The 27,746-nt window shown below is 34.3% G+C and overlaps 1 protein-coding gene across 4 annotated transcripts in view; it reads right to left on the bottom strand.

Annotated features, from left to right (window-relative positions):
- LOC132151506 (solute carrier family 12 member 5-like) overlaps window positions 1-27,746 on the bottom strand; it is a 147,073-nt gene that overhangs the window by 44,165 nt on the left and 75,162 nt on the right. For 3 of the 4 annotated variants that reach the window (XM_059559645.1, XM_059559646.1, XM_059559648.1), the window contains exon 2: window positions 1,051-1,145. In XM_059559645.1, the coding sequence (XP_059415628.1) occupies window positions 1,051-1,145 (95 nt within the window). Of the gene's footprint in view, window positions 1-1,050; window positions 1,146-13,397; window positions 13,428-27,746 lie in introns of all 4 variants that reach the window. The other variant, XM_059559647.1, reaches the window with a different exon arrangement.

The following is a 27,746-nucleotide window of genomic DNA, read 5'->3' as shown; positions in this document are numbered from 1 at the left end:
ATATTTTTTCAAATTAGGTAATTAATCCATGCATACTAAAAACATATGCATAGTGTGCACTTTTGCATACTGCTGAGAAAGACCATTCATTGACCATTGAAAATGTTTTGAATTTGCAGTTGCATTAATGCATTTAACGTTTACAGATAAAACCGAATAAATGTTTGAGATCACATAGAGATCTTTTATTTGCTAATTTGTGGTGTTAACTGCAACTATTTTGATATCTTCTGAAACTCTATAGGAGACACATTTGAAATTATTGAGGTCTTAAGCCAAAACCTCAGTTTGTCCAAAGTCCTCTCATTGACAACTAGGGAAAACAAACATAAAACAAAATAGCATTTTAGACAATTCTTGCAGCTACCTTCAGATGAACATTACCATTTTCTCCCAGCATTCAGATTTGAGTTTTTAAATGAATATAAATGCATAAAAATTTATCACTTAGGTGGTACAGTATAACTAACCAACATTTCAATACATTTTTGGCAGTTCACTTAAATCAGAGATGCCTCCAATCCTCTTCCCCAATCAATTAGTTCTAATTTATATCTTTGTTAAATTTTTTTGTTTATTTTAATTTTTTTGTATTTAAGTAAAATTAAATTTAAAAAGTATTTACAAATTTAAAAAGTTTTTAATTATTTTAAAATGTAAAAAATGTAATAAATACATTTTAACATTTACTTTTGGTCCATAGCCTTCAGTCAAGTTTGATTTTTGTCCCTTTGTATTAAATTTTTTTTGGCTTCTCTGACTTATTTACGAGACCACATAAAGGCATTTTCTAATATTTTTAGATGCAGAACAGCATGTGTTTGACACTTTTGTACTTACATGCTGTTATCATCCACCTGCAGAGGTGTATGGGGACTGGGGACTTCCTGCCCTTCAAACGCTAATTAATCTTATTAATAACTGTCAGACTCTTTTATTCCTTTAATCACTATAGTTTGCGTGCATGTGCTTCACTATCTAGCTCTAACGAGAGCTGAAATGCATCACCGTTGCAGGCTTATCATTCATCGTGCATGTGCTTATGTGTACCTCAAACAGAGCCATGTTCTTGCCGTCATATTGCTGGTTCTTCTCTGGGTCAGTGCTGTTGATGAATGGACTGCTTTCCTTAGGGTTACCATCTCCTGTTAGCAAAAAACACAAATAAATCATTAGCATGACAGCGATGCCACACACCTCCAGGGGGCTTAGTGAAAAAATCTGCTGTGATGATTCTAGCACTTCAAGTTTTAGTTGCACATTTTAGGTCATCCATGCATGCTTAAAACAGACGCATACTGTGCACTGTTGCACATAGCCGAAATTAAATTCACAGTTATGCATTTGGCAGATGCTTTTATCCAAAGCGACCTGTATTGCATTTAAGATATACAGCTCATGCATTCTCTAGGAACCAAACCCATATTGCTAACATAGTGTCTGAGCTGCTGGAAATGCCATTAGTTTATACGGTCCATCTAATAAAACAGTGTAGTTGTAAAGACACCAGTAAACTGGGAAGCGATGCATACAGGTCTCACATGTGGAGTGTTTAAGATGACCTGTATCTGTACAGGTGAGATGGCTTACAATGCCTGTGTGTTCATTCACCTGGGATCTTGGATCAGAGGACAGTTCTTTTTAGGGCCTGGATCACAGGGTTCGAGAAGTAATTGGGTCTCTGGACTCCCTCAAACCACAGGAGAGGAATTTTAAAGAGGCGCAATGCACACTCAATGCTTTAAAAAGTCTCAAGTCTAAAAGGTATATGGCCTATTGTACCATGTTCATCTGAAGGAATTTGATTATTCTCATGTACTTTACCTGAAAGTTTACTCGATCATGTCTTTTGAATTACACATTGCATTGTAGAATTAAAGGAATTTAAATGTAAAACTTATTTTGGAAAAGGTACTGGTAATTTTCTGCCAGGACATTACACTCTGAATTTTATTTTTAATGAAGTTTGACATGCTGAATATAAAAATTACATTACTTTTTGTGTATTATTAACAGTGCTCATGAAAGCATAAACGGTCACCAAAAGTGAGCCATTCAAAACTTCAAAAGTGTACATTGGATGATTTTAGTATTTTATGACTAGTCCCAAAATGTTCTGGAATGTTGAAAAAGCTCCAGAATAGAAAACAAATATGCACAATTAGAACAAAAACATATCTGTACTAAACCAGTGTTTCATAATTAATGGAAAAAAAAAACTTTAAAATTTACCAATGTACTTAAAATTAGAAGCACAATAATAATTAGCACCACAGAATTACAGAATTTATTGTTTTCTTACAGTGTATCTATTTATCATTCTATATTTCTTTCTAATTCTGTTTTGTTTGAAGTTATGTTTTGAAGTTATTTTTAATCAAAGTACAAAATGTTAATTTAAAGGTTTAAAAGCACAAGTATTTCCAACTAGCATCTGAAAAGAGCTAGTCTGAATATGGTTATAGACTCGTAAAACCATTTTTTAATAAAAATGTTATTTGTTATTTTTGTTTTTCTATTTAACTCCATTCTAACATGTAAAGCTAAAACATACATAATACAGAACATATTTTGTTTTACAGTGAAAAAATACCATAAAATCATCTAATTGTGCATTTTAATATTCAAACTTGGGTTGTTGCGTTTGTTTATGAGATACATTAACACCAATGGTGTTTTATGTGTTTTTATTTTTTGTTACTATCTTTGTGTCATGTTGTTGTAATTATTTGTAATGGTCAACCCCTAGGTACATATTGTAGAGGAAAAAAATATACATTCCCTCAGGCCCGCAGCCTTACTGACTGTCACTTTAATGTAAGCACAAGTCCACGGTATGGTGTGATTTAGCTCAATGCAGCGTGACAGACTGACAGCCATACTGAAATTCTCCAGAGGCTGAAGCATCAATCAAGCGATGACAGCAGGCAGCCGCTACATCACAGTCAGAGCGAGGAGATCAGCTGTCAGCTCGTACACTGGGAATGACCGCCGCAGAAATCAGAATGGAATTGGATGACTAACCTGTAATCAGGACTTAGATTTTTCTATGTAGGAGTGTAGAGGTCAGAGAAGCTGCCTTTATGAAATATCAATGGCGACTTAATGCAAGATAAAAGGTTTAAATGGAAAATGCTTCAGTTGCTTCAGTTTTGCATTTTATGATGAGAAATAATCGGGCAGAACAAATGAATACTGTTGAAAACTTTTAGGCTTAATGATGATCTAAATTTCATAATAACCCAGTCATTTCTACACTCTAGATGGATGGATGGATGGATGGATAGAATAATAGATACTGTAGAAAGATAGATAGATTGATAGCACGATGGATGGACAGACGGATGGACGGATGGACAGATAGATAGATAGATAGATAGATAGATAGATAGATAGATAGATAGATAGATAGATAGATAGATAGATAGATAGATAGATAGATAGATAGATAGATGGATGGATGGATGGATGGATGGATGGATGGATGGATGGATGGAAGGATAGATAGAAGGATAGATGTATAGACAGATGGATAGATGGACGGACGGATGGATGGACAGAACATGTCCATAGTATCCAACATAGTATGAAAGATAGAACAATAGAATGGTGCATGGATAGATGGATAGATGTATAGACAAAATTATGGATGATGGATGGAAGGATGGGTAGAACAATATATACTGTAGAATGAGAGATATCATGATAGAATGATGGATGGATGGATAGACAGACAGAATCACAAATACAACAATCAAATGATGGATGGATGGATGGACATACAGACAAATAGAATGGCAGAATGGCAGAATGGCAGATGGACGGATGGACAGACGACAGACAGACAGACAGACAGACAGACAGATAGATAGATAGATAGATAGATAGATAGATAGATAGATAGATAGATAGATAGATAGATAGATAGATAGATAGATACAATGATATAACAATGTGTCAAAAAATACCAAAGTGTAGTAACATCAGAGTTCAGCGCCCAGCCCTGTCTGACAGAAAGAAGACCCAGTGATATGATGGAGCCGTCGAACACAGACACATCTGCTCTTTTATTGGCTCAAATATTATGACACATTGTCAGGGATTCATCAGTGTTAGTTACACGGGACAATGTTTCACAGGGGCCTATAAATAGCAACGACTGGCAAAAACTCAAAGCAGTCTGAGTCTCAGACATTGCACAGACCGCACACACAAAAATAGAAAGAACTTTCTCATAAACCTCAGTATGATTGGTTGGCTTCATGCAATTTCATAGTGCACTTATTTTTTATTTATTTATTTACAGGTCTGAGATACTAGACAATATTTACAGCATCATTTGGCATACTTTTTTCATAGCCAAAGCAGCTTAAGATGCATTCAAACTAGCAAGTACTTTAGGGTTGATCGCACCATGTACAGATTCTACAGGAATCTGAAAAGACCTTAGAGAGAAGATGATCATGGATTACCTGAGTTTGTTTTATTGATCCTTTTGTTTGTGGACAACTGTTTGAACCTTTTTTTTATCATCTTCCTTGAAACCTGATCATGATAATAGCCTAAAATATAAAAATATAATTTTTAAATGCAACAGTATAACTATCTAATATTTAATTATGTCATTATACTTTAAAATACATAAAATATATACATTTATTTCAAATTAAATTACTAAAAAATTTAATGTTTTTTTGTAATTATTGAAATGAATTTAAATGGCTTGTGCATTTACATTTATGCATTTAGCAGAAACTTTTATCCAAAGTGACTTACAGTGCATCCAGGCTATGCATTTTTTTTTACCTAACATTAATGCATGTAGCCTAAACATAAAAATATAATTGTGTAACTATATCTCATATTAGTTTAATCATATTAATTAATTTAATTGAAATTCATACATAATTATTTTATTATTTACATGTAAATATTATTTATATGATTTTTAAAATTATCAAAATTGTAATTTAATTTTAAATTGTAGTGGCATTCAGATGCACTGATCTCATAAATATGATCACTTCATGACTTCAAAGGAATAAGCTGCAAAAAACATTGATCTATCATTTTCATTATTAATTATTTAAAATTCTTATCAAAACTGTAAAAATTCTGGTTGTGTTCAAATGCACTCATCTCATTAATATGTTCACTTCAAAGCAGAAACATCAACAGAATAAGCTGTATGCTGCCTAGCTAAATGACACATTTCCACTTCCACAAAAGTGAGGCGTGACCTTCTCCTGCCAAGACTAACAAAAGCTTGCAGCAGGAATGACCTTGCCGTAGCTGGACTGGGTCTTGCGTCTCTATCATGAGGTTTTCATTGTTCTCTGACTAGACTCTTCAGCTAGCAGGGGATCTGAATAGCGACAGCACACACGGCGCACAGCAGACCCACCATCTGTTTCCCTTGACTGCTGATCCCAGACCAGTTTGATCTTTCTTCTCATTATGTTTGATAAAGCACCAAAGAGAAGCTCTGGTCCTGCGGGAGCGCTAATGCACAAATCTGTCCAAAAATCTCTGGGGTTTGTTTGCAGCAGCATTCAGAGTAACAGCGTCTGTGAGTGTTAATAAGATGCTCCGCTGCGGTTACCGGCCGCGTGCATCTGAAGGTACACTGTTTCATCACTGCTGAGGAGTGTTTTAGAGAGGTTTTGTGACAAACAGCTGCACACTTCAGCTCACAGATAATGATTCATGTGTGGATCAACTTGAGGAAGATTTCAAAAACTACACAAATTTTGGAGAAAATGTTAGAGGTTTATGTCTCACGGGCATGATGCTAGAATGGTTACTGGTCTAACAGGCGTAAGACAAACAGCCCAACTGCAGGACTCTAGGATCTTCTAGTTAAATGACATATTTAAAAATGTATTATAAAATGAAACAACATGAATATGTTTTAATAAATTATTTCTAACTTCACTAATAAATACATCAGTAAGTGTATTGCTGTGAATTAGCTCAAACGATTTCAAATGGATAATTTTACATTTTAAATCATTATATATACAGGTGCATCTCAATAAATTAGAATGTTGTGCAAAAGTTTATTTATTTCAGTAATTCAACTAAAATAGTGAAACTTGTGTATTAAATAAATTCAATGCACACAGACAATGCACACACACAGTAGTTTAAGTTTTTGGGCCTTTTAATTGTGATGATTTTGGCTCATTTAACAAAAACCCACCAATTCACTATCTCAACAAATTAGAATATGGCGACATGCCAATCAGCTAATCAACTCGAAACACCTGCAAAGGTTTCCTGAGCCTTCAAAATGGTCTCTCAGTTTGGTTCACTAGGCTACACAATCATGGGAAGACTGCTGATCTGACAGTTGTCAAGAAGACAATCATTGACACCCTTCACAAGGAGGGTAAGCCACAAACATTCATTGCCAAAGAAGCTGGCTGTTCACAGAGTGCTGTATCCAAGCATGTTAACAGAAAGTTGAGTGGAAGGAAAAAGTGTGGAAGAAAATGCACAACCAACAGAGAGAACCGCAGCCTTATGAGGATTGTCAAGAAAAATCGATTCAAGAATTTGAGTGAACTTCACAAGGAAGTGACTGAGGCTGGGGTCAAGGCATCAAGAGCCACCACACACAGATGTGTCAAGGAATTTGGCTACAGTTGTCATATTCCTCTTGTTAAACCACTACTGAACCAAAGACAACGTCAGAGGCGTTTTACCTGGGCTAAGGAGAAGAAGACCTAGACTGTTGCCCAGTGGTCCAAAGTCCTCTTTTCAGATGAGAGCAAGTTTTGTATTTCATTTGGAAACCAAGGTCCTAGAGTCTGGAGGAAGGGTGGAGAAGCTCATAGCCCAAGTTGCTTGAAGTCCAGTGTTAAGTTTACAGTCTGTGATGATTTGGGGTGACCACCCCTTTACCATGAACTTTTGGATCACTTCATGCTTCCTTCTGCTGTCAGCTTTCTGAAGATGCTGATTTCATTTTACTGCAGGATTTGGCACCTGCCCAGTGCCCACACTGCCAAAAGCACCAAAAGTTGGTTAAATGACCATGGTGTTGGTGTGCTTGACTGGCCAGCAAACTCACCCGACCTAAACTCGAGAGAGAATCTATGGGCTACTGTCAAAAGGAAAATGAGAAACAAGAGACCAAACAACGCAGATGAGCTGAAGGCCACTGTCAAAGAAACTTGGGCTTCCATACCACCTCAGCAGTGCCACAAACTGATCACCTCCATGCCACGCCGAATTGAGGCAGTAGTTAAAGCAAAAGGAGTCCTTACCAAGTATTGAGTACATGTACAGTAAATGAACATACTTTGAATGACAACTATTCACAAAAAGTGTCACATTATCCTTTAGAAACATTCTAATATGCTGATTTGCTGCTCAAGAAACATTTCTGATTATTGTCAATGTTGAAAACAGTTGTGCTGCTTCTAATTTTTATGGAGTCAGTGATTTAATTAATTTCAGGATTCTTTAACAAATATAATGTGAAATTAACTTTCAAAAATTATTTATTCAAAATATATATATTTTTTGTAACGTGATAAATGTCTTTGCTGTCATTTGCGATCAATTTAATGCTTCATTTAGTACTCTAACGGTGAGCAACAGTAATAGTGACGCTTGTCTTAGCAAACAACACTAATGAGACCAAACGAGAGAAAAATAGATGGGAAGTGTAATTTTGGAAGAAAGGAAGTGGCTCCAAAGGGCTCGCTGTTGGCTCATCAGGACTGATTGAATGGGCTGTTATATCATCTTGTCAGGTCGGGACAGGAGAGGAACACTGCAGGTGTCCAGTTCAACAAATTAAAGACACACACACACTGCCCCAGGGACTGACCTCGACTTCAGCCTGTCACATGTAACAGTGATTGCTCTTCTGAGCCGATGACACAAGTCTATCTCTGACTCTTTTCACTTCTTCCCTCTACAAACATCAACACCAACTCTGCTGGTAATTGCTGAAAGCTCTGACATTCTCGTAGAGTAAAGGAGAGAAAAATATACTCAGAGAAAAAAAGAAAAAATACACCTCAAAGAGCAATGGAAAAGTGTGAAAAAGACAAACGAGAAGACGAGAAAACCTTTGCACAGATTCATCATCCAAACCGACCATGCTGTCAAAATATATGATAGATATGATAGAATTACAACTTTTCCAGTGTTTATAACCAATTTCATTTGGATTTCATGCTGCTTTCTACTTGTGTTTAATATTAATATATCTTTATTAAATGAGCATGCACGAACAGCACCAAAAGCCATAATTACCTCTAGGATTTTCTTTGAGGGCTTTTCATGAAAATCTTGACAGCAAAAGCTATTTGCTTCTTGTCAAGTTTTAATTGAGAAATTTTGTGCTTTGTTGTTGACAAAGAATAGCAGAAGAAAAAAGAATCATTATCATTGAGATGATTTATGAGGCAACAAGATTATGTGACAAAACTACATTACCCATCATTCAGTGCTGCATCACGATAATAAACTACATTAATTAAATGCATCTCATCTCTCTTTCTCTCTCTATCTCTCTTTAAATACACTGAAAAAAAACATTTAGTTTTGAATCAGTTTTCACTCAAAAAATCCCAGTACATTTGACAAATAATCGCCAATAACACAATAAATCAAATATGAAATTCTAAAGTAAAAAAAAAAAAAAAAAAATCTATTATATATATATATATATATATATATATATATATATATATATATATATATATATATATATATATATATATATATATTAATTAACATGTATTAAATCACACAAGATGTCTATTTAACTCCTAATTTAAATCATTTAAAATAGTTTATGAACTCATACGAATACCAAAAATATAGAAAAGAGATGCTCTACAAACAAAAGAGGAGGTGCAACCATAAAAAAATAAATAAATAAAAATAATTATGTAAATATGAAAAAGGTGCAACACTGACACATACTGCTTTACTGCTTTCCTCTGGGTAACTATAAATGTGGAAATTGCACTCAATGTCAACACACCAAGAGGTTGAAATATTTTTCACATCCCAGAACAGGCAAAAACATATTAATAAATAAAAGATGTCATGACTTGTAATTCATGTAACATTATTTATGCTATACACGGTCCATGAGGAATGTTGTATGTTGGTGAAACATCAAGAGAATTAAGAACCCGTATATTCAAGCATTGCAGTGCCATTTCAAAGAGTATTCACATTTTATTTGCGTTTTTTTATTTTATTTTGGCATTGAATAAGTTCACTCAATAGGTCAGGGAGGGGACATTGATGTAAAATGTAGATCCCGGAAAACTTTTTGGATTTTTACTTTAGATACATTTATCCTAAAGTTTTTGAAATTGAAGAAATTAATTATTTTTTTCCCCTTATTAAATACTTTTTTACTCGCTCTCTTTCTATTTAATTTATTGAAATTTTATAGGACTCTCCCTCTCTTTTTTTTTAATGGGAAGCCACTCCCACAATTATTAGTAGCACACCTGTTGCTGATTGTATGAGTGCATAAAGCAGCATGTTGTCAGTATTGTTCTAGATGTCTTAAGAAGGCCTCGACTATGGCCGAATTAAATTTTAATTGCATTTATATGTAAATTATACAAAAGAAAAGTCCTGTTCTTGATTATGTTTCATATTGAAACAAAAATCAAAAAATCTTGAAACAAGTTACATATAGTTGAGAAACAATATTGCATTGGCAGATTTTTTGTTGTTTTATGTTTTAAGTATTAACAGGTTTAAAACAAATGAAAAATAAATTCAAGATGCAATCCATAAAAATTGTTATTATAAAGTGTTGCTTCTCAAGTAGGTTTATATCAATTTAAGGACATTTAGATATTTTTAATTGGAAACTAGTCAAAAAAGACTAATTAAAAACTCAACAAATCTGATCTGTTTTGCATGTGTTCATCTCTGAATATGTCCATCCATATATTTTATGGCTTTATTTGTGTACCGGTGTTGTCTTCTTCACTGGCACATGTCAGCAGGTTAGGTTTCAGTGAGCGGCGGCTCTATTAAGCTTTAAAAAGCATCAATTTTTTGTTTGTGCGTGTGTGTACGAGGGTAAACGCCACATTTAGTAATAAGTCTGGCACTTTAAAAGGACTGTTTGAACCCTGTGGAATGGCCTCTCCTCGCTTCCATTTGTAGTCTAACAATATCACCTTTTTTGTGCTGAGATGAAGACAAAGCCTGACAGCCCAGGCGAGAACACGGCCATAGTGATTTAGGATCAAATGGCTAGAAAATGAAACCAATAAGGAATAAAGCTGCATATTGAAATGTATTATATACACTTCTACTCAAGCAAGTCAAGCTGAAAAACAAACCAGCAAGAGCCAAATGTGCTAAACATATAGGGAACTTGTAGATTATAACTTCATATTATTCCATTTCCAAGCCAAAAAAGCAGCGTTGAATGAATTTAGCTTAAAATGTTTAAGAATATTTTGTTTAAATGCTGACTTGAACAGGCTAAACAGGTAAATGTGCTACTTTATTAGCAAATGTGTTTTGCAGCACCTTTATTATATTACCGTTACTGGGTTTTAGACATGTTTACATGCATTTTTTTTTTTTCGTGAGATTGACTTGTCAATATACTATAATAAGCAGATGAATGCAAATAGTGCAGAAATGCACAGATGTCTAGGGTTAGTATTTAGTTACTATGTTCAAGAGACAGATGGTGAGGTAGATTTTCTGTTCACTGCTTATACTGACTGTATGAGTCGTAATGCACGAGCAAAACACAGATAAATGCAGCTTCATGTCATGCATCTCATGCATCATTCAGGTTTAATGTGCTCAGACTTCAGCAGCGGTATCCAACCTCTCTATTCCAAACCATTACAGTTACTGGAGATTTCCTGACTAATTAATCAGGATTAACTAGCTAATAGGATTTGTTCAAGATAACATCTAACAATCCAGATAATATGGAGAAGGTAAAACTGCTGTGTGTAACCTAGATATGAAGAACTTGTGAGCTCCAGCGCTGGCTGAAGAGATAACAAGAGATAACTTAACACCTGTGTCAGCGGCTTGCATTGTTTGCTTCTGTTTGAGGTTTAGCTAATTAGCTCTGAAGCACCAGTTAGATATTTTCTCTAAGCTTCTGACTGCTCAAATCACCAAAATGCAAGAGCTGAAGGTAAGCATAAATGTGCACTAAATAACTTTTTTATTTTTGTTTTGTTTTGTGGTTATATGTATTACACTAACAACTAGTGTTATGGATACAGATTACAGAATAAAGTAAACATCTTCACTATTATTTAGCCAGATAGACCGGAGTCTTCATCTCAAGAGAATGGACATCATTTCAAACAACTGATTAAACAATTTAAATTATTTTAATCATCATGTCATAAATTCTTAAAGGAATAGTTAAAAAAGAGAAAAACTTTGCTGAAAGTATACTCCCCCTCAGGCCACCCAAGATGAGTTTATTTCTCAGCATTACATCACTTGCTCACCAAAGGATAATCTGCAGTGAATGGATGCTATAAGAACGAGTCTAAACAGCTGATAAAAATAAACCATCGCTTTGAGTCCATAATCCATAATAATGCTTCCTTCAGTGATAAAGTTAATCTGCTGTTTTGCTCCCACATCAACATCCACCCACATATTTGCACATACAGCGGTTTTGAACAGTTTTAGCTTGTAAACAGTGGTTGATACGTGCAGATTTCTCTCCTTATTCAGATGAGACAACCTTTTTCACAGGAGAAAGCAATATTATGGAGAAAGGTATTTTACCAGGGAGCAACAGTTTGTAAAAAAAAAAAGTTATTTTACTTTAAAAATTTAAAAAACTTTTTAATTATGGATATGTTTTTTACAAGCACTCAGCTTTTCACTTCACAAGATGTTAACTGATGCACTGGAGTGGATTACTTGTGGAATATTGTGATGTTTTCATCAGCTGTTTGGACTCTCATTCTGACGGCACCCATTCACTGCAGAGGATCCACTGCTGAGCAAGTGATGGAATGCTACATTTCTCCAAATCTGATGAAGAAACAAACTCATCGATCTTGGATGACCTGAGAGTGAGTACATTTTCACATTTGAGTGAACTATTCCTTAATTGATTTCATCTGGTTATTACTTGGTTGGATGCATGTTCCAGGTCTTAATGTGTACAGTTTATCAGTGCACACATTATTCCAAAGGAAAAAAAGTGTTTGCCTTCATAATCTTTCAGCAAAATCAACTAACTCGCTCTGCCTCGAAAACGACATCATCAACGACTTCTCCAAGCATCTGTCATATAAAGATCCAAAAAATTCTGGATGGGTAAAATCCTGTCCTACCTTTTTTTTCTTTTCTGTTGATTATCCCGTTTCTCTTTTTGTAATGACATTGGATTATGGAATGTTATTAAAATTCTAAATCCATTTAGAATTCTAATTCCAACGGATTCCCACATCATTTCTAATAAAGTGGTGTTTGGACTAGTGTGACATCCTGTCCAGCTTTACTTGTCTATCGTTCATCTGGTTAATTATTATGCATGCCGTCACTGGTTTCCTGGTTATTTCGCAGACAATAACAAACAGGCATTCTAGAACATGGACATACACATATAAACAGAATCAAATCAAAGGGAGACATCACAGACACGACATTCTGCTTACAGACGACACACACAATGAAACAAATATAAGAAAGCAAAAAACAAATAAGGATCAATGACGTGATGCTCATTTTCTTTGTTTTGTGTGCAGAATCTAATAACTTATTCAAAATGATGAAAATAAAACAGAATTCAGTATCAATTTTCTATGATTAAAAATATTAATTTTTATATTTTTGTTAAAAATGCAGAAAGAAAGATTTTAAGGAGTGATATTTATATATATATATATATATATATATATATATGTATATATATGTATATATGTATATATATGTATATATGTATGTATATATATATATATATATATATATATATATATATATATATATATATATAAACTAAAAATAAACCTGCCAAATAAAAATAAAAAAGGAAGCAGCTTTAAATTATTTAATTTATAAAAAATGCTATTATTAATATTTCCTTGCACAAATACAGAGTACTGTACATTTATTAACACACACACACACACAAATTACTGTCCACCAGCAGATGAAGGCAAATGATGCATTTTAAACTATTCTAAACTATTCAACTTTTTTTAATCATTTTCCCTTTTTATTTTCTTAGACATTTTTCATTGATCCATACATGGAAATACAACACAAACAAAAACTATGTGACCTTACAGTCTGTGGAACTTTTCTCACAAGAAAAGTCCAAGATCATGAAAAACACATGCCTACATACAGCCACACGTCACAGTGTTTTGCATGAACAACAGCAGCCCGTCTCTCACCTTTCTTGGGTGGACAGGTGGTGTTGACCACTGGAGAAAAATGCACACAACACACACAACTTCAGAACACAATCATCTACATCATTCATCAAAAACACACACCAAAAACAAAACAATTATTATGGAAATTAAAGTGATTACAAAATAATGAATCTCACATATTACTGTGAAATCTTAATGGAGGCTTACATCTAGTAAATGTGTTGAATGAATAGATCACCCAAAAATTTAAGTTTGCTGAAAATGTACTCACTCTCAGGCCATCCAAGATGTAGATGAGTTAGTTTCATGGGAACAGATTTGGAGACATTTAGCATTACATCAGTTGCTCACCAATGGATCCTCTGCAGTGAATGGGTGCCGTCAGAATAAAAGTTCACAAAAGTTTGCAGACTGGAGTGGTGTGGATTACTTGTGGATTATTGTGATGTTTTTATCACCTGTTTGTACTCTCATTTTGAAGGTATCCATTCACTGCAGAAGATCCATTGGTGAGTAAGTTTCTCCAAATACAACGAAACAAACTTATCTACATCTTGAATGGCCTGAGAGTGAGCACATTTTCTTTTTTGGGTGAACTATTCCTTTGATTGTACCCAAATTACAAATGGCAACAAAGCTCAATAACAAAAATATCAGCATGTTTGCATGTGCAGAATGAAATTATTTGATAATTGAAATGGTTGGAGATGATTTATGCACATTAATGAGTAATCACCCAGCTGTATTTTTCATTAATCTCATGGCACACATTCACTCGATGGTTCAAAATAATTTCCTTGGCAACTAACTGAAATAAATTAAAGTTGAAGTACTAAAATGACTAAAACTATAACGGAAATAAAAATATGTAAAAAACTAAACAAAAAAACCCACATAAATGACAAACACATAACAAAATGACTAAAACTAAAATTAAAATGCTTACCGAAATACATGCGTTTAAATTGCTTAAAGTTAAATAGAAATATAAAAAAAACAAAAAAATCTATAAACATAACAGATACACATAAACTTAAGCTAAGATTTTAAATACATACAAAAAAGCTAATTCAAATTATATTATATATATGCAACAACAGTTTATTAAAAACAACATTAATTTGAATAAAAAAAAAGATTTGTGGAAAATAATAAGTACAAAACTAGCTTGCTGATACGGTCTTTATGAAACTTGACTTATCAAATAAAAATGCCATCAAAATCACCACTAATATTTTAAATACTCAATATTTATATATACACACACACATTCAAACCCCCACGTGACAGTGAGCTGAACTTTCACATGATCGCCAGTGGCAGTGATTCAGAAGTGCTTTAGCTCAGAGATCCTGGGCTCCTGTCAGTGAGGCCTTTCAGATCCTCCGTCCCTCCCGCAGTACGGCCTGACCCTTCTCAATATTCACTAGGGTCTTTGTGGTAATCAAGCGGCTCTCAGAAGCTCAGCTTATCTCCACAGTCCCGGTCTCTGTTCTCATTCTCTCGTTCGCTCCAGCAGCAGCAGGTAAAGACAAAAGAACTGTCTCTGCTGCACATGTGAATGAACTGAAGCACTCATATCAATATTTTCTTCCTGCCAATATTTCAAGCCTCTTTTAAGGCAGCTCTATCGTTTCTGACAGTGACATGGGTCTTTCTTTGTGCCGTCACACAATGAAGTGCTGTTTTTGCCTAAAAGACTGCCAACGGATGGGAAACACACTATAACCCTGCTGACATTTTTGAAGATGGCACGTGTGAACTCCAGTTGAAGGTGTGATTGGGCTTCTAGTCCTAGCACAAACTCATGCTGCGCTTCAGCAGAGGTGGAAAGTAACGAATTACATTTACTCGCGTTACTGTAATTGAGTAGCTTTTTTGTGTACTAATACTTTTTAAAGTAATTTTTTAAATCTGTAATTTTACTTTTACTTAAGTATATTTTGATTGAAGTATTGTACTTCGCTACATTTTAAAACACATTAATTACTGAGTAAAAATAAATAAATAAAAAATAAATAAATCGCTCCCTGGAAACTACGGCAGTAAATAATGAGCAGGAGGGCAAACTGGCGCTAAAATCACAAGAAAGATGCAGACGGACAAAACAGGCGTTAGTGGTGCAGACACCGCTGAAAACGAAACCCCGTCATATTCTGAAGTTGAACTCGAAGGAAATGAAGTGAACCCCTGGCCATATGTATGCTCTATTATGCAGTGTAAGCTGTACTTGCCTAGGAAGACCAAACTAGCAGCTTATAAAATCTCGACAAGACATCAACCCTTCGCAAGAATGTAGAGGTAAGCTAAATAATTGCATCGTTGCATTGGTGGTTAAAATGAAGCTTTGACATTTTAGCAAGAGGTTTTGCACAAATTAGCCAAAAAGACAGTGGTGAGGAGTGTGCTATTTTTGTTTTAATGATGTGCGCGCGCATTTATAGTGCGTTCTTTCACTGTGTGATTCAGTCTCCTACAATGCATTTAGAATGATCACAAAATTGAAGATATAGGGGCAGAAAATTCACATATTTATATAATGTCATATATTAAATCAAAATCACACAAAGAATGCCATCTTTTCCTCCAAAAATCATCATGAATATATACATACATATATATAACAGTTCAGTAAACAAGTTAATTAAGAGACTTGCGTTTTAGACACCATATTGCCTTTTTAGCTCTATTTCTACAACAGAAAATAATTCCAAACACAGCCACCAAAGCACAGTTTTGCGTCTCTGAGCAACGTGACAGTGTTTCGTTCCTGAATGAATCAACCGTTTAAATGATTCGGTTCAATCGCAATGACTCACTTATTAACAGTGACTTGCTGACACATAGTGTCCATTTTAATTTCACATTTAAAGTATCTTTTGATTTTTTTAAATAATTAATTTCTTATCATTTCAAATGAGTATTCAACATTTTATGTCTTGTATATCAAAACATTATTCATGCATTTGTAACTGCAGGTTAAATGCATTCTTGTCCTGCACTAAACAGTGTAATACATCTAAATGCCACTTCCAATGAATCTTCTGCATTTCCTCTGCATTAAAAGATGAGTTTGTTGATACTGATTTGCCTGGTAACAGCCCAAATGTTTTATTATTCTAAATAACTGATTCCTTTAATTAAAAACCACTAGTTTGAGATTAATAGACCTATCCCAGGGGTGTCAAACTCAGTTCCTGGAGGGTCGTAACCCTGCAGAGTTTAGTTCTAACCCTGCTCCAGCACACATATCATGTAGTTTTCAAATAAACCTAAATGATTAGATTAGCTGGATCAGGTGTGTTTAATTAGGGTTATATCTAAACTGTGCAGGACTGTGGCCCTCCAGGAACTGAGTTTGACACCCTTGGCCTGTCCCATTTTTGACTCCCTCCCACTGTTAAAATGTAACTAAGTAATTTTTACTCTGAGTAAATTTTAAATGAGCTACTTTTTACTTTTACTTGAATAGATTTTTAGACTGGTACTTTTACTTGTACTTAAGTAAAATTTCATTAATGTAATGGTACTTTTACTTGAGTAGAATATTTTTGTACTCTTTCCACCTCTGCGCTTCAGCCAGAAAAAGTCATGTGTGTTGTGGAGAGGTGTGTTATTACTGTTATTATCAGGCTTACGAGATTTATCTGGTAAACAATAAAATAGGTAAAGAAAAAAAAAACTCCCAAAGACTTACACTAAAGGAGGGAATCAAGTGGAGGACCACAGATGGGGAGGCTCTTCTGATGTAAAAAAAAGAGGATAGACTAGTGCCTTATATCGATTATTACTACAGACAGTGTGTGTGTGTGCTTGAGACAGAATAGGCACTCATGCTGAATAAAACATGAAACTGAAGAAGAGAGGCTGATGTGACAGATGTGTTGGTGAACATGTGTGCGCGTGCACACACACACACACACACACACGCACGCACACACACACACACACACACACACACACACACACACACACACACACACACACACACACACACACACACACACACACACACACACACACACACACACACACACACACACACACACACACACACAGAGACTCAGAGGGTTGCAGGACAGCATGGGAGTTAGATAATCTAAAGCTGCAGTTCAGAGTCCTTTTAAATGCCTTTAATCCGTCTGATTGGACACTAAAACCAGCTTCTACCATGATCCAACACACGCTTTATTAAACTCACTCCAGTCATCACGAACTGAGACCCTCACAGGATACTGCACACCAAACTGCCAGCAACAACACTAATGTGCAAAAATGAACAAGATTTTTATATTATTCCTCTAATTTACATTTTATTAAGCATGTATCTGGGATCTTTTTTTATGAATAATTTTGATAAATTAAAATATAAATAATAAATCATATAAAAATGGTAATACCAATGTCACATTGGCAACTAATTGATAATTCAAGTTGAAGCACTAAAATGGCTAACTGGAAACAAATAAAAAAAATAACTAAAACTAAACTTAAATAATATATTAAACTTATAAAAATATAATAATAATAAATTAAACTAATAACAATAACAAAAACACAAAAATTAAAAAAAATTAATGTCAAATTAAAATAAAAATTTAAAAAATAAATCTTGAAAAAGCTGTCTTAATGTTATTATTTAGAAACTGTAAAATAAAAATAATAAGATATATTATAAACTTATTAACATATAACATTAAAACCCCCACTAAAAAAATTCCAGCACTGAAATAAATTGCGTACACACACACACACACACACACACACACACACACACACACACACACACACACACACACACACACACACACTCACACGCACACACACACACACACACACACACACACACACACACACAAAATGCTCCACTGTGCATTTTATTTGCACTACATCTAGTGTCAAATTGGAAGGGTATCAAGTTGTTGTGGCTGGAGAGCCGGAGCGATCCATCAGAATAGTCCTGAAATGCAAACACTCGGAGCAGCGCTGGATTGCATAAATCTTCCTCAGAGCCGAGCGCAACAGACACACAGAGAGAGCAAGTGTGTTAACCTCCGACAGACATGCAGTGCTGCATCACAATCGCACAGGTGAACTCATGCACAATAACACACACACACACACGTGACGTCCTGAGGGGCGTTTTCAGATCTCGTCCTCATCATGACTGAATACAGCTCATACTGCTCAACACGGCTTGTGTCTAGATGGTAAAAATAGTCCTGGAAAACACTCAAGATTCATTATTTGCTGTCAAGGTCTTAAGGTTAATGGAAGATTAAAATTATCATGCATACGGTCGCAAAAACAAATTAAGAAAAAAACGATGTGATGGAAACATTTTTTTTTCTGTGATAGATTTAGGCAGCAATTCATTTGTAACTCTACATATGTAGTATTAAAGAGCAAGGATTATCATCTAGACAAAACAAACAAGGCTGATGAAACAGTCAGAGCATTTTAGTGTCTTATAATACTATTCTCAGTTTCAAAATCTAAATAAGTAAATATATTTCACTGCACCAGAATATATATCACACTGAAAATACCATGGTTATTTTGATTAGGAATCTTGTAAATATCTTGCTATTTTAACACTATCACTTACAAATAAGTACTGTGGTAATACCATGTTACAAGGATGGAATCAGATGCTAATTTAATGGTGTTTTAATGCACTACCGTTAAAACATTTAAAGTTAAAAACTAAAAAATCCTTTTATTCAGCAAGCATGCATTACATTGATCAAAAATGAGAGTAAAGACATTTATAATGTTAAAAATATTTGGTTACAGTTTGTTTTAAGGTGTCCTTGTTACATTGTAATTATATATATAAGTGCTGAGTGATATTAATTAACTACATGTACTTACTATATGGTTAAGATTTGGGTTTGGCTTAGAGTCACTTGCATGCAATTATGCATAATTAATTGTTATTATAATAGTACATGTAAGATGTGTGACAAAACACCTTAAAATAAAGTGTTTCCAAAGATTTGTATTTCAAATAAATCCTACATTTTCAAATAAATGTTGCCATTTTTATTCATCAAGAATCAAAAATTCAATCAATTAAATGTAAAAGATATTCAAATAGAAAACATTTTAAATTGCAATAATATTTTACATTATTTCTATTTTTACTGTATTTTTGATTAAATAAATGCAGCTTTGGTGAACAGAAGATAATTATTTTTTTTTTTTACCAACCCCAAATTTTTAACGCTAGTGTATAAACCATGGTACAGAATGATTATAATATTCATATTTACATGGCACTCCCAAGCATTTAAAAGAATGCTATATTACTATGGCACACATGCAAATAATTCTGTCTGATTTCAGTACCATATATATCAAAGTACAACAGCATTGCCATCACTGTACTGCCACAGAAGTGTGTTGCGAAGGCGTTGTGATGGAATTCAACATCAGAGCGTTGTGCAATGGTGTATCTGGAGCAGAATTCACCACTTCCACCCAGACGTTACATAAGATGTCTTCACATCGCCGTGTGCCGCTTCTACTGCGGGATCAAGCAGCTCAGATTTTCTAAAGCCATTCACTGCGGTACAGACAAAGCTTTCACTTCCATCATTTATTTACGTACTTCATTAAATTTGCTCTGTTTAATAAGTCTTTTATTGCACGCTGTGTGTTTTTAAGTGCCAGTGGAGCGAGGTTTTGAACAATGAAGCTTCCTCATGTCCTGGGTAAGTTTCTTGAGCAACAAAGCGGCCTATTAGAATGATTTCTGAAGATCATGTGACACTGAAGACTGGGGAATGATGCTGAGAATTCAGCCTTTCATCACAGAAATAAATTACAATTTAACATATATAAACATATAAAACAGTTAATTTAAACTATAATAATATTTCAAAAATATTACTGAATTTAACAGTATTTGTGATCAAATAAATGCAGCCTTGTTGAGCAGAAGAATCTTTTAAACAGTGATATAATCCATGGTACTGAATGATAATCATATTCATATTTACATGGAACAACAAACGTGTTTCTGACCTCCTCCTAAACAGCCGCTCTTTTGATCAGTCTGTTATTATATTGGTAATACGATGAAGGCTATTGGCGTCCAGGGACGCAATTGAAAGCTACCTCACAACACTTGTTTCTAATCAGATGCATCTCTGTGAATCCCTGCTGCTTCGGACGTTTCCCTTCTCAAATGTTGTTGCTCTCCATCTTATATATTTCATGAACCGAGGACAGCAGACTGTTAACAGCCTTTTTTATGAAGTGTCGAAGTTTAAAGTAAATGCACCGCTGGAAGAGGTTCACCGAGCCGTTGCATTTTGGTTCTTAAATGTAATAAAAAACCTTGCTATTGAGATTTCACAGACAGGCAAGCCTTCCAATAAATAGTATTCTGTCATGCAACAATTATTGAAAGAAATGCTGAATATTAAGCATTGCACTTTTATATGTAATGCATTTGTGAGGAAATAATCCCAAAGACTTGCAGTGCATTGACAGAGGTTTAAGACTCGTTACATCTAATACTGAAAGAAATTAAATAAATTGACCCAGACATTACTAGTAAATCTTACAAATAATGACTAAAAACAGTAACACATTGAATTAGAAAGACTAAAATAGTCTCCATTTTAGTCTTACTCCAATAATGTAAAACACACTCCAAAAACACCAAGCAACATGCTAAGAATTACTTAAAACACCTTAGAAACAATATAGCAAAATTATGCATGAGTTAAAAAAAAAGGCTAGAGATGCCGCACTGCGTGGTTTGTGTTTGCAGCAGGTATTATTTTGTCTTTATTTTGTTGATTTTGTTTGAATATACAGACTAAGAGCTTCTCAAAGGTTAATTTGCACCACTCGTTTGTTTAGGGTTAACTGGAAAATATAATTTTTCTGTGATGTGAATGTCTTCATCAAAGGTGCGCTACATAGGAACTCAATTATCATCGCCTGGTTTCTCCTGTTAGTCTTGGCTAAAATTAAACTGCTAAATGCAAGACTTGGCCTAATGAGTGTCCAGAGCCTAAATGAATAACTGCTGATTAATTACGCTTCAGTCACTCATCAGAATGAATCCAGGGAATGAGTGTGATTTTTAGCTGACACTAAAATAATTAGAGTCTGTTTTACGAGAAAATACGTTTTTTTTCTTTCTTGATTTCTTTTAGATCAAGTGTCAAGCTGTTTCTTTGTAATTCTCCGTGAAAGTTTCTAGCAGTTGCTGAGTGAAAATTGTTTCAAAGTAAATTGTACACTAATTTTTACACCAAATACTAAATAATTAAACATCAACTAAGAGAAAAAACCCCACAAATGAGACCTCATTAATACCTGACTTGTTTCTCCGAGACAATAATGCAATTAATTGGACAGCAAATTTAGACTTTACTCATGTCTCCGGCTTTTCAGATGATTCTCCTCTAGAGTTTCAGAAGAGATCTCAAACTATGCTCAGATTTGCCAAGATATAGTCCGCATTCAACTCAAACATTTCCCATCATCATCTAAGGTGCTCTGCACATGCTTATACTGTTTTTGTTTTTGTTTTGTTTTGTTTTGTGTGTGTGTGTGTGTGTGTGTGTGTGTGTGTGTCTTTTTACATCTCCAAAGAAATCTTTGGAAAAACATCTGAGGCAAAGATGATTCCCAAACAAAACCTAACTTAGAACTCCCTTACGTCTCCAGCTATGAAAGCGAACCTCTAAGCAGTGAAATTGTTCTTCTGGGATATTATGCAATCTGGACAAACATTCATTTTAAAGCCTTCTGCTGCTTTTCCACAGTTCTTCTGCCGCTCCTGACACACAATCCTCCTGCATCTCCTCATCATGTGCTCCAGTAATTCTGTCCAAATATTTACTGATGTATAGATTAGAGTTTAGACGCTCTTTGACAGACTCCATATCCATATTTCCTCCTGCCACATTTGGCCTAGAATGTTTGCGCTGAGTATACAAGTTTCACAGAGTGTGAAATGAAAGAGAAAACACACATAATTTGCTTTGGCTTCTTGTGTAACCATTAATTTATGAATCTCATAATCTTTCAACATTCACAACAACATACTAAAATAAACAAAGCACAGGAGAGCAGTCTAATTGCATATATAGTGTGATTATGGATTACTAGATTATATATTAGATTAGAAAACCAAAGTGAAGCAACACAGTTACAACTACAGGATTCTAAAACTGAATATATGACTCTATATGACTTTTACGTCAACATGAAATCAAAATTGACAATCTTTTTGGCATATTCCTGGTCTGTTCTTGTCATGTTATTCCAAATAAGCACTTTTTTTTAAATCTATCATTTAACTGTAATAACCTCTGAAACAACTTTAAGAACCCCTTAATTTTAATTCTGGCATGCAACGTGCACTTTCCAATTCCTTAAATATTAAATCGAGCCACTCTGTCAGTTATTCTCACTGAATATCATGTTTCACCCAGAAATATGTCAAATTATACAAGTAAAATAATTTGCAATCACTTTTTTTATGTTGTATTAAAGCTATTCTTTCCAAATATTTGCGGATTTATAAATTAGAACTTTCTTAATACACATTTCTTCTCTTATTGTTATCCATTTTTGTGCATTTCATTTTAAATAATAACGTCTTTATTATCTTTCATCTATATGGAATAACCTACAAAACAACTTCAAGAATCATTCTTGCATGTAACATCTACTTTTCAATTCCTTAAAAATAAAATCTATTTATTCTCAATGAATATCCGGTTTCTAACAAAAATATGTCACATTACAGAAATAAAATGGCTGAAAACAGATCTTGAAAACCGAATATATGACTTTGAAGTCAATATGCAATAAAAAACTGCAAGTGTGCACTTATAATAAACAAAATGTCAATGTGCATTGGATGCTAATATAGTTATCATTATCATTATCTTTATAGTTTTCATTCTATCTGTGCACAGGCCTTTATTGTTATTAATTTTTGTGCATGCTATTCTAAGCAAGGACATTTTTGTCTTTATATTCCATTGCGCCCTCCAATGATTGTCACTGAATATCATGTTTCACCAACACCTACATGACATTATACATGTAAAATGGGTTGCAAACTTCCAAATATTTAATGATGCATAGATTGGAAATGAATACATGAATTAGACGTCAACATGATATCAAAATGTACTTTCTTAATATGCATTTCAGTTCTTATTGTTATCCATTTTTGTGCATTTCATTCTACATGAGAACATTTTGTCTTTATTATCTTTCATAAATGGAATAACCTCTAAAACAACTGTAACATGCACTTTTCAGCTCCCCAAATTTTTTTATAAAGCGCTGACCTTCCATTTATTCTCATTTGATATCCTGTTTCACCCTGAAATAAGTCACATTACAGAAGTAAAATGGACTGAAAACAGATTTAGAAAACCAAATATACTGTATGACTTTGAAGTCAATATGCATTCAGAAACTACAAGTGTGCACTTATAATTAACAAAATGTCATTGTGCATTGGATGCTAATATAGTTATCATTATCATCATCTTTATAGTTTTCATTCTAGCTATGCACAGGCCTTTATTGTTATCAATTTTTGTGCATGCTATTCTAAGAAATGAATATATGAATTCAACATGAAATCAAAATGTACTTTAATAATAGGATATCCATTTTTGTGCATTTCATTCTAAATGAGAAATTTGACTTTATTATCTTTCATCTAAATGGAACTGTAACATGCACTTTTCAGGACTTTTCAGCTCCCCAAAAAATAAAATCAAGTACCGTCTATCCATTTAACTTAATATCCTGTTTCACCCTGAAATAAGTCACATTACAAAAGTAAAATTGGTTGCAAACAGATCTAGGAAACCAAATATATGACTCTGAAGTCAATATGAAATCAAAATGTGAACATAAATCATTTAAAACCTTAGAGCATTTAAACAGCGGACGATAAATCTGTAAGTGCACTATTATAATAAACAGAACAACTTTATTGTGCATTAGCTCAGATGTAATATACAGTAGTTACTCTTGTCTTTATTTTTTTTGTTTTTGCCATGAACAGGCCTTTTTTTATCATCAATATTTGTGCATGTTATTCCAGGTCCACTTTTTATTTCTTTATGATCTTTCATCTAACTGTAGTAAGTAGTAGTATTTTTTATTCAGGCATGTAACATCCACTTTTCACACCTTCCATTTATTCTCACTGAATGTCCTGTTTCCCTCAGAAATACATCATCTTGCGTAGAAAAATAAAATGGGTTGCAAACAGCTTTTCATGTTGACTTGAAGATCAGAGTTGCTTTCTTGTTCCCAGTGGTTATGTGCTTTGGGATGTGAACACAGTTATAAATGCGATGGGTCAGGAACTATTTACAGGAATGCTTTTGTCAGGTTAAGTGCTTCAATGCTTAGCGGTCTTGTACCAAAATCCTTGAAGCGTATGTTATAAATGGCATGTCAAAGGGCAGATGACTAGATGTAAATTTAGACACAATGATGCAGAGTTTCAAGCACAACACGGATCAGATCCTGTAGTACGTTGCCTCACCATGGAAGCCTGTAGTCTGACCTACTTAGTGCGGTGACGTTTGCTAGCATTAGGGGGATCTGGCAACCACACAACACAGCTCTCTCTCTACTTTTCTATTTTTCTTGCTGTCTGTCTCACATCCGATGGGGCCAAGTCTGCCCACAAGACACCACTGCCTCTAGCATAGACCCTTTCATGCAGTCAAATGTTCACACAGGGATTTACACATGTATAGTCATGTCATAAAATTTTTACCATGCCTTAAAAATCCAGCAACTTAAAGCATCCAGCTCCTATAACATGTTTGAAAAACATACCAAGCCAAACATTTCCTACTAATCTGAAGCAAACATCAGTGGTGTTTCCATGTGCCAAACTCATCTCTGCTATGCTACACAGGTGCTAGTACACTTCTAGATGGTTCCTATGGTGTTCTAGGTAGTTTTTAGGTCATATCACCATGAAATGTATTAGGTGGTTGTTTCTAGGTGGCTTTTTAGGTCATATAACCACAAAAGGTATTGACTTCAACTTGCAAATACTATAAAAACAAACTGTAAAATGTGGACAGTTAGGTATGAAAGTGTAATATACATAAGCAATTTACATTAACAGCTGCTAAGAAACTGTGTTCACTGTGCTATTCAGATAAAAATGGACTTGACTTGACATGAAGCAATCTACAACATAAATTATAACTCTTTAAAACAAACAAAGAGTTTCTGTAGCGTATCAAAAGTTGAAGAATTATAGAGCTATACGAAAACTTTTATTTTTACCCAATTCCCCATTTTCCCCCCAATTTTGTGCTTTCCGTTTAAAATTTTCTGTATTTTCTTTTAATGCTTCAATTAAATTTTAATAATCCAAAAAGAATTTCTAATCCCATGATTTTAGAAAATATTTTTATAAAAACAATTTATTCATTTATTCAAATTTTTTTTTACAATAGTGCCATTTGAAATCAGTTTTATTTCAGTTTAATTTGCTTCAGTGTTTTTCCATTTTTATCTTTGAGCATTCCATTTTAATTGTTTAATTAAATTCATTTAATAACCAAAAATGATATTTAATCAGCTGAATTCATAAAACAATTTAATAATTTATTCAAATTTAACAATTACAGTGCCATATGAAGAGTGCTTAAAAAAAGAAAGAAATTCTGTATCATTTGTGTTGTCTAATTTTTCTGTATTCTGGGTTTTATTATTTACTACAAATTTATATTAGGGAATATAATAAAGGAAATATAATAAATGCATAAAACTATATAAAGAGTAAAAGTAAAAAGATAAAAAAAAATCTGTGTTTTCCATTAAAAAATTTTTTTTTTCTGGAATAAAAAAAGGATGTCTAATCATTTGAGTTCATAACATTTTAACAAAAACATTACAGTAGCGCCCTATGGAAAACATTAAAGTTCAGTGACATTTTTATGACTGGAATCTGTGTTTTCCAGATTGCAGAAATCACAGGGGCCTAGACTAAAGATGTAGGCAGCTGAGACAGAGCGCTACCCAAAATTCCCAATGAGCACAGTGTGGGCCTCAGGCCGGGTCAGGTAGAGCTAATTTACACATACAACACTGACACGTGTGAGAACGCCATACTGGAAAATATTCTAACCTCATGTGATCCGTGTACATCAGGCCCTCGGGGCACATCTCAGCCTGGCTTGCTGTGCATATATGACTACAGATTATACAACATACACAGCACATTTCCAGTGAATGTGTCCCACTTAATTAACACTAATTTTATCACAGATAAGCCCCACGTTGGGTGCCACGTCTCATTTAGACTCTCATTATTTTGAGCTCTTTGGATACTTTGTGTATTAAGTAAGCTATCAGAGTGATATCAGCCCTTAAAAGCTGGCTGTGAATCCTCTGATGTCGGATCTGACAGGTCGCTTCTCCTCGGACTCGGCACGCGAGGAACGGCTGATGGTCATCATTAACGTCGGCCATGCTTCAAGCTACAGTCATTCAGAAGGTAAAGTGGGCATGATTTCACAAGTCTTCACCAGCTGCCTTAACGCTAGAGTAAGACCATTTAATGGACGGTTTTTAAGTAGTCACTGGGTGCTTGTCGGAATCAAGGGTGTTTTAATTGCTCGGAAGAGAGGAGAAAGGCCGATACACCGCAGGAGTGGGTTGATTACTCAGATCGCCACTTACAAACCTCACAAGAATCGATCGTATCTAGACAGGAGTTGGGATGAGTTCTCTGCATCCCAATTTGCACACTATCAACTGTGAATAGTGTACAAAATTAGAATTAGCGCATATATATCGCATTGCATTTATTAGTGCATAATATACTGATATTGCCTGCTTATCCACAAGGCTATTATTTCCCACATCATATGATAATACTGACTCGAGATATACCATGGGACCAATACACATGGTAATTATATTAAATCGTAGCACTTTTTTGTTAGTAAAACATACATAATATTCCAAAGACACTCACTACAAAAAAAAAAATACTGAGGAAGTACCACTGTACAATGACGGTGCATATTTATCATGGTACTAAAACTTATATACCATCAAAAAATACCGAGGTAATGCCACAGTAAATGTCCAAAAAACATGGTACTTTTTATTTTTATTTGTGACAGTCATTGATCATTGGTTGTTTGTGAACTGACTGGTTTTCATATTCACGTACCATGGTATTTCTGCTGTCATTTGACTTTTTCAGTTTTACAGGCAACTATGATGTAGCTTTTCAGTGCATGAATCTAAATGTGAAATACTAATGAATTTAGCTACATGATAATGTTTATAGCAAAACGCAAAGAGTATGCAACTAGGAGGTCTGCA

The sequence above is a fragment of the Carassius carassius genome, chromosome 10 (genome assembly GCF_963082965.1).
Source record: "Carassius carassius chromosome 10, fCarCar2.1, whole genome shotgun sequence".
NCBI lineage: Eukaryota > Metazoa > Chordata > Actinopteri > Cypriniformes > Cyprinidae > Carassius > Carassius carassius.
The sequence above is the reverse complement of the archived record's forward strand: the minus strand, read 5'-3'. Positions and strand labels throughout refer to the sequence as shown.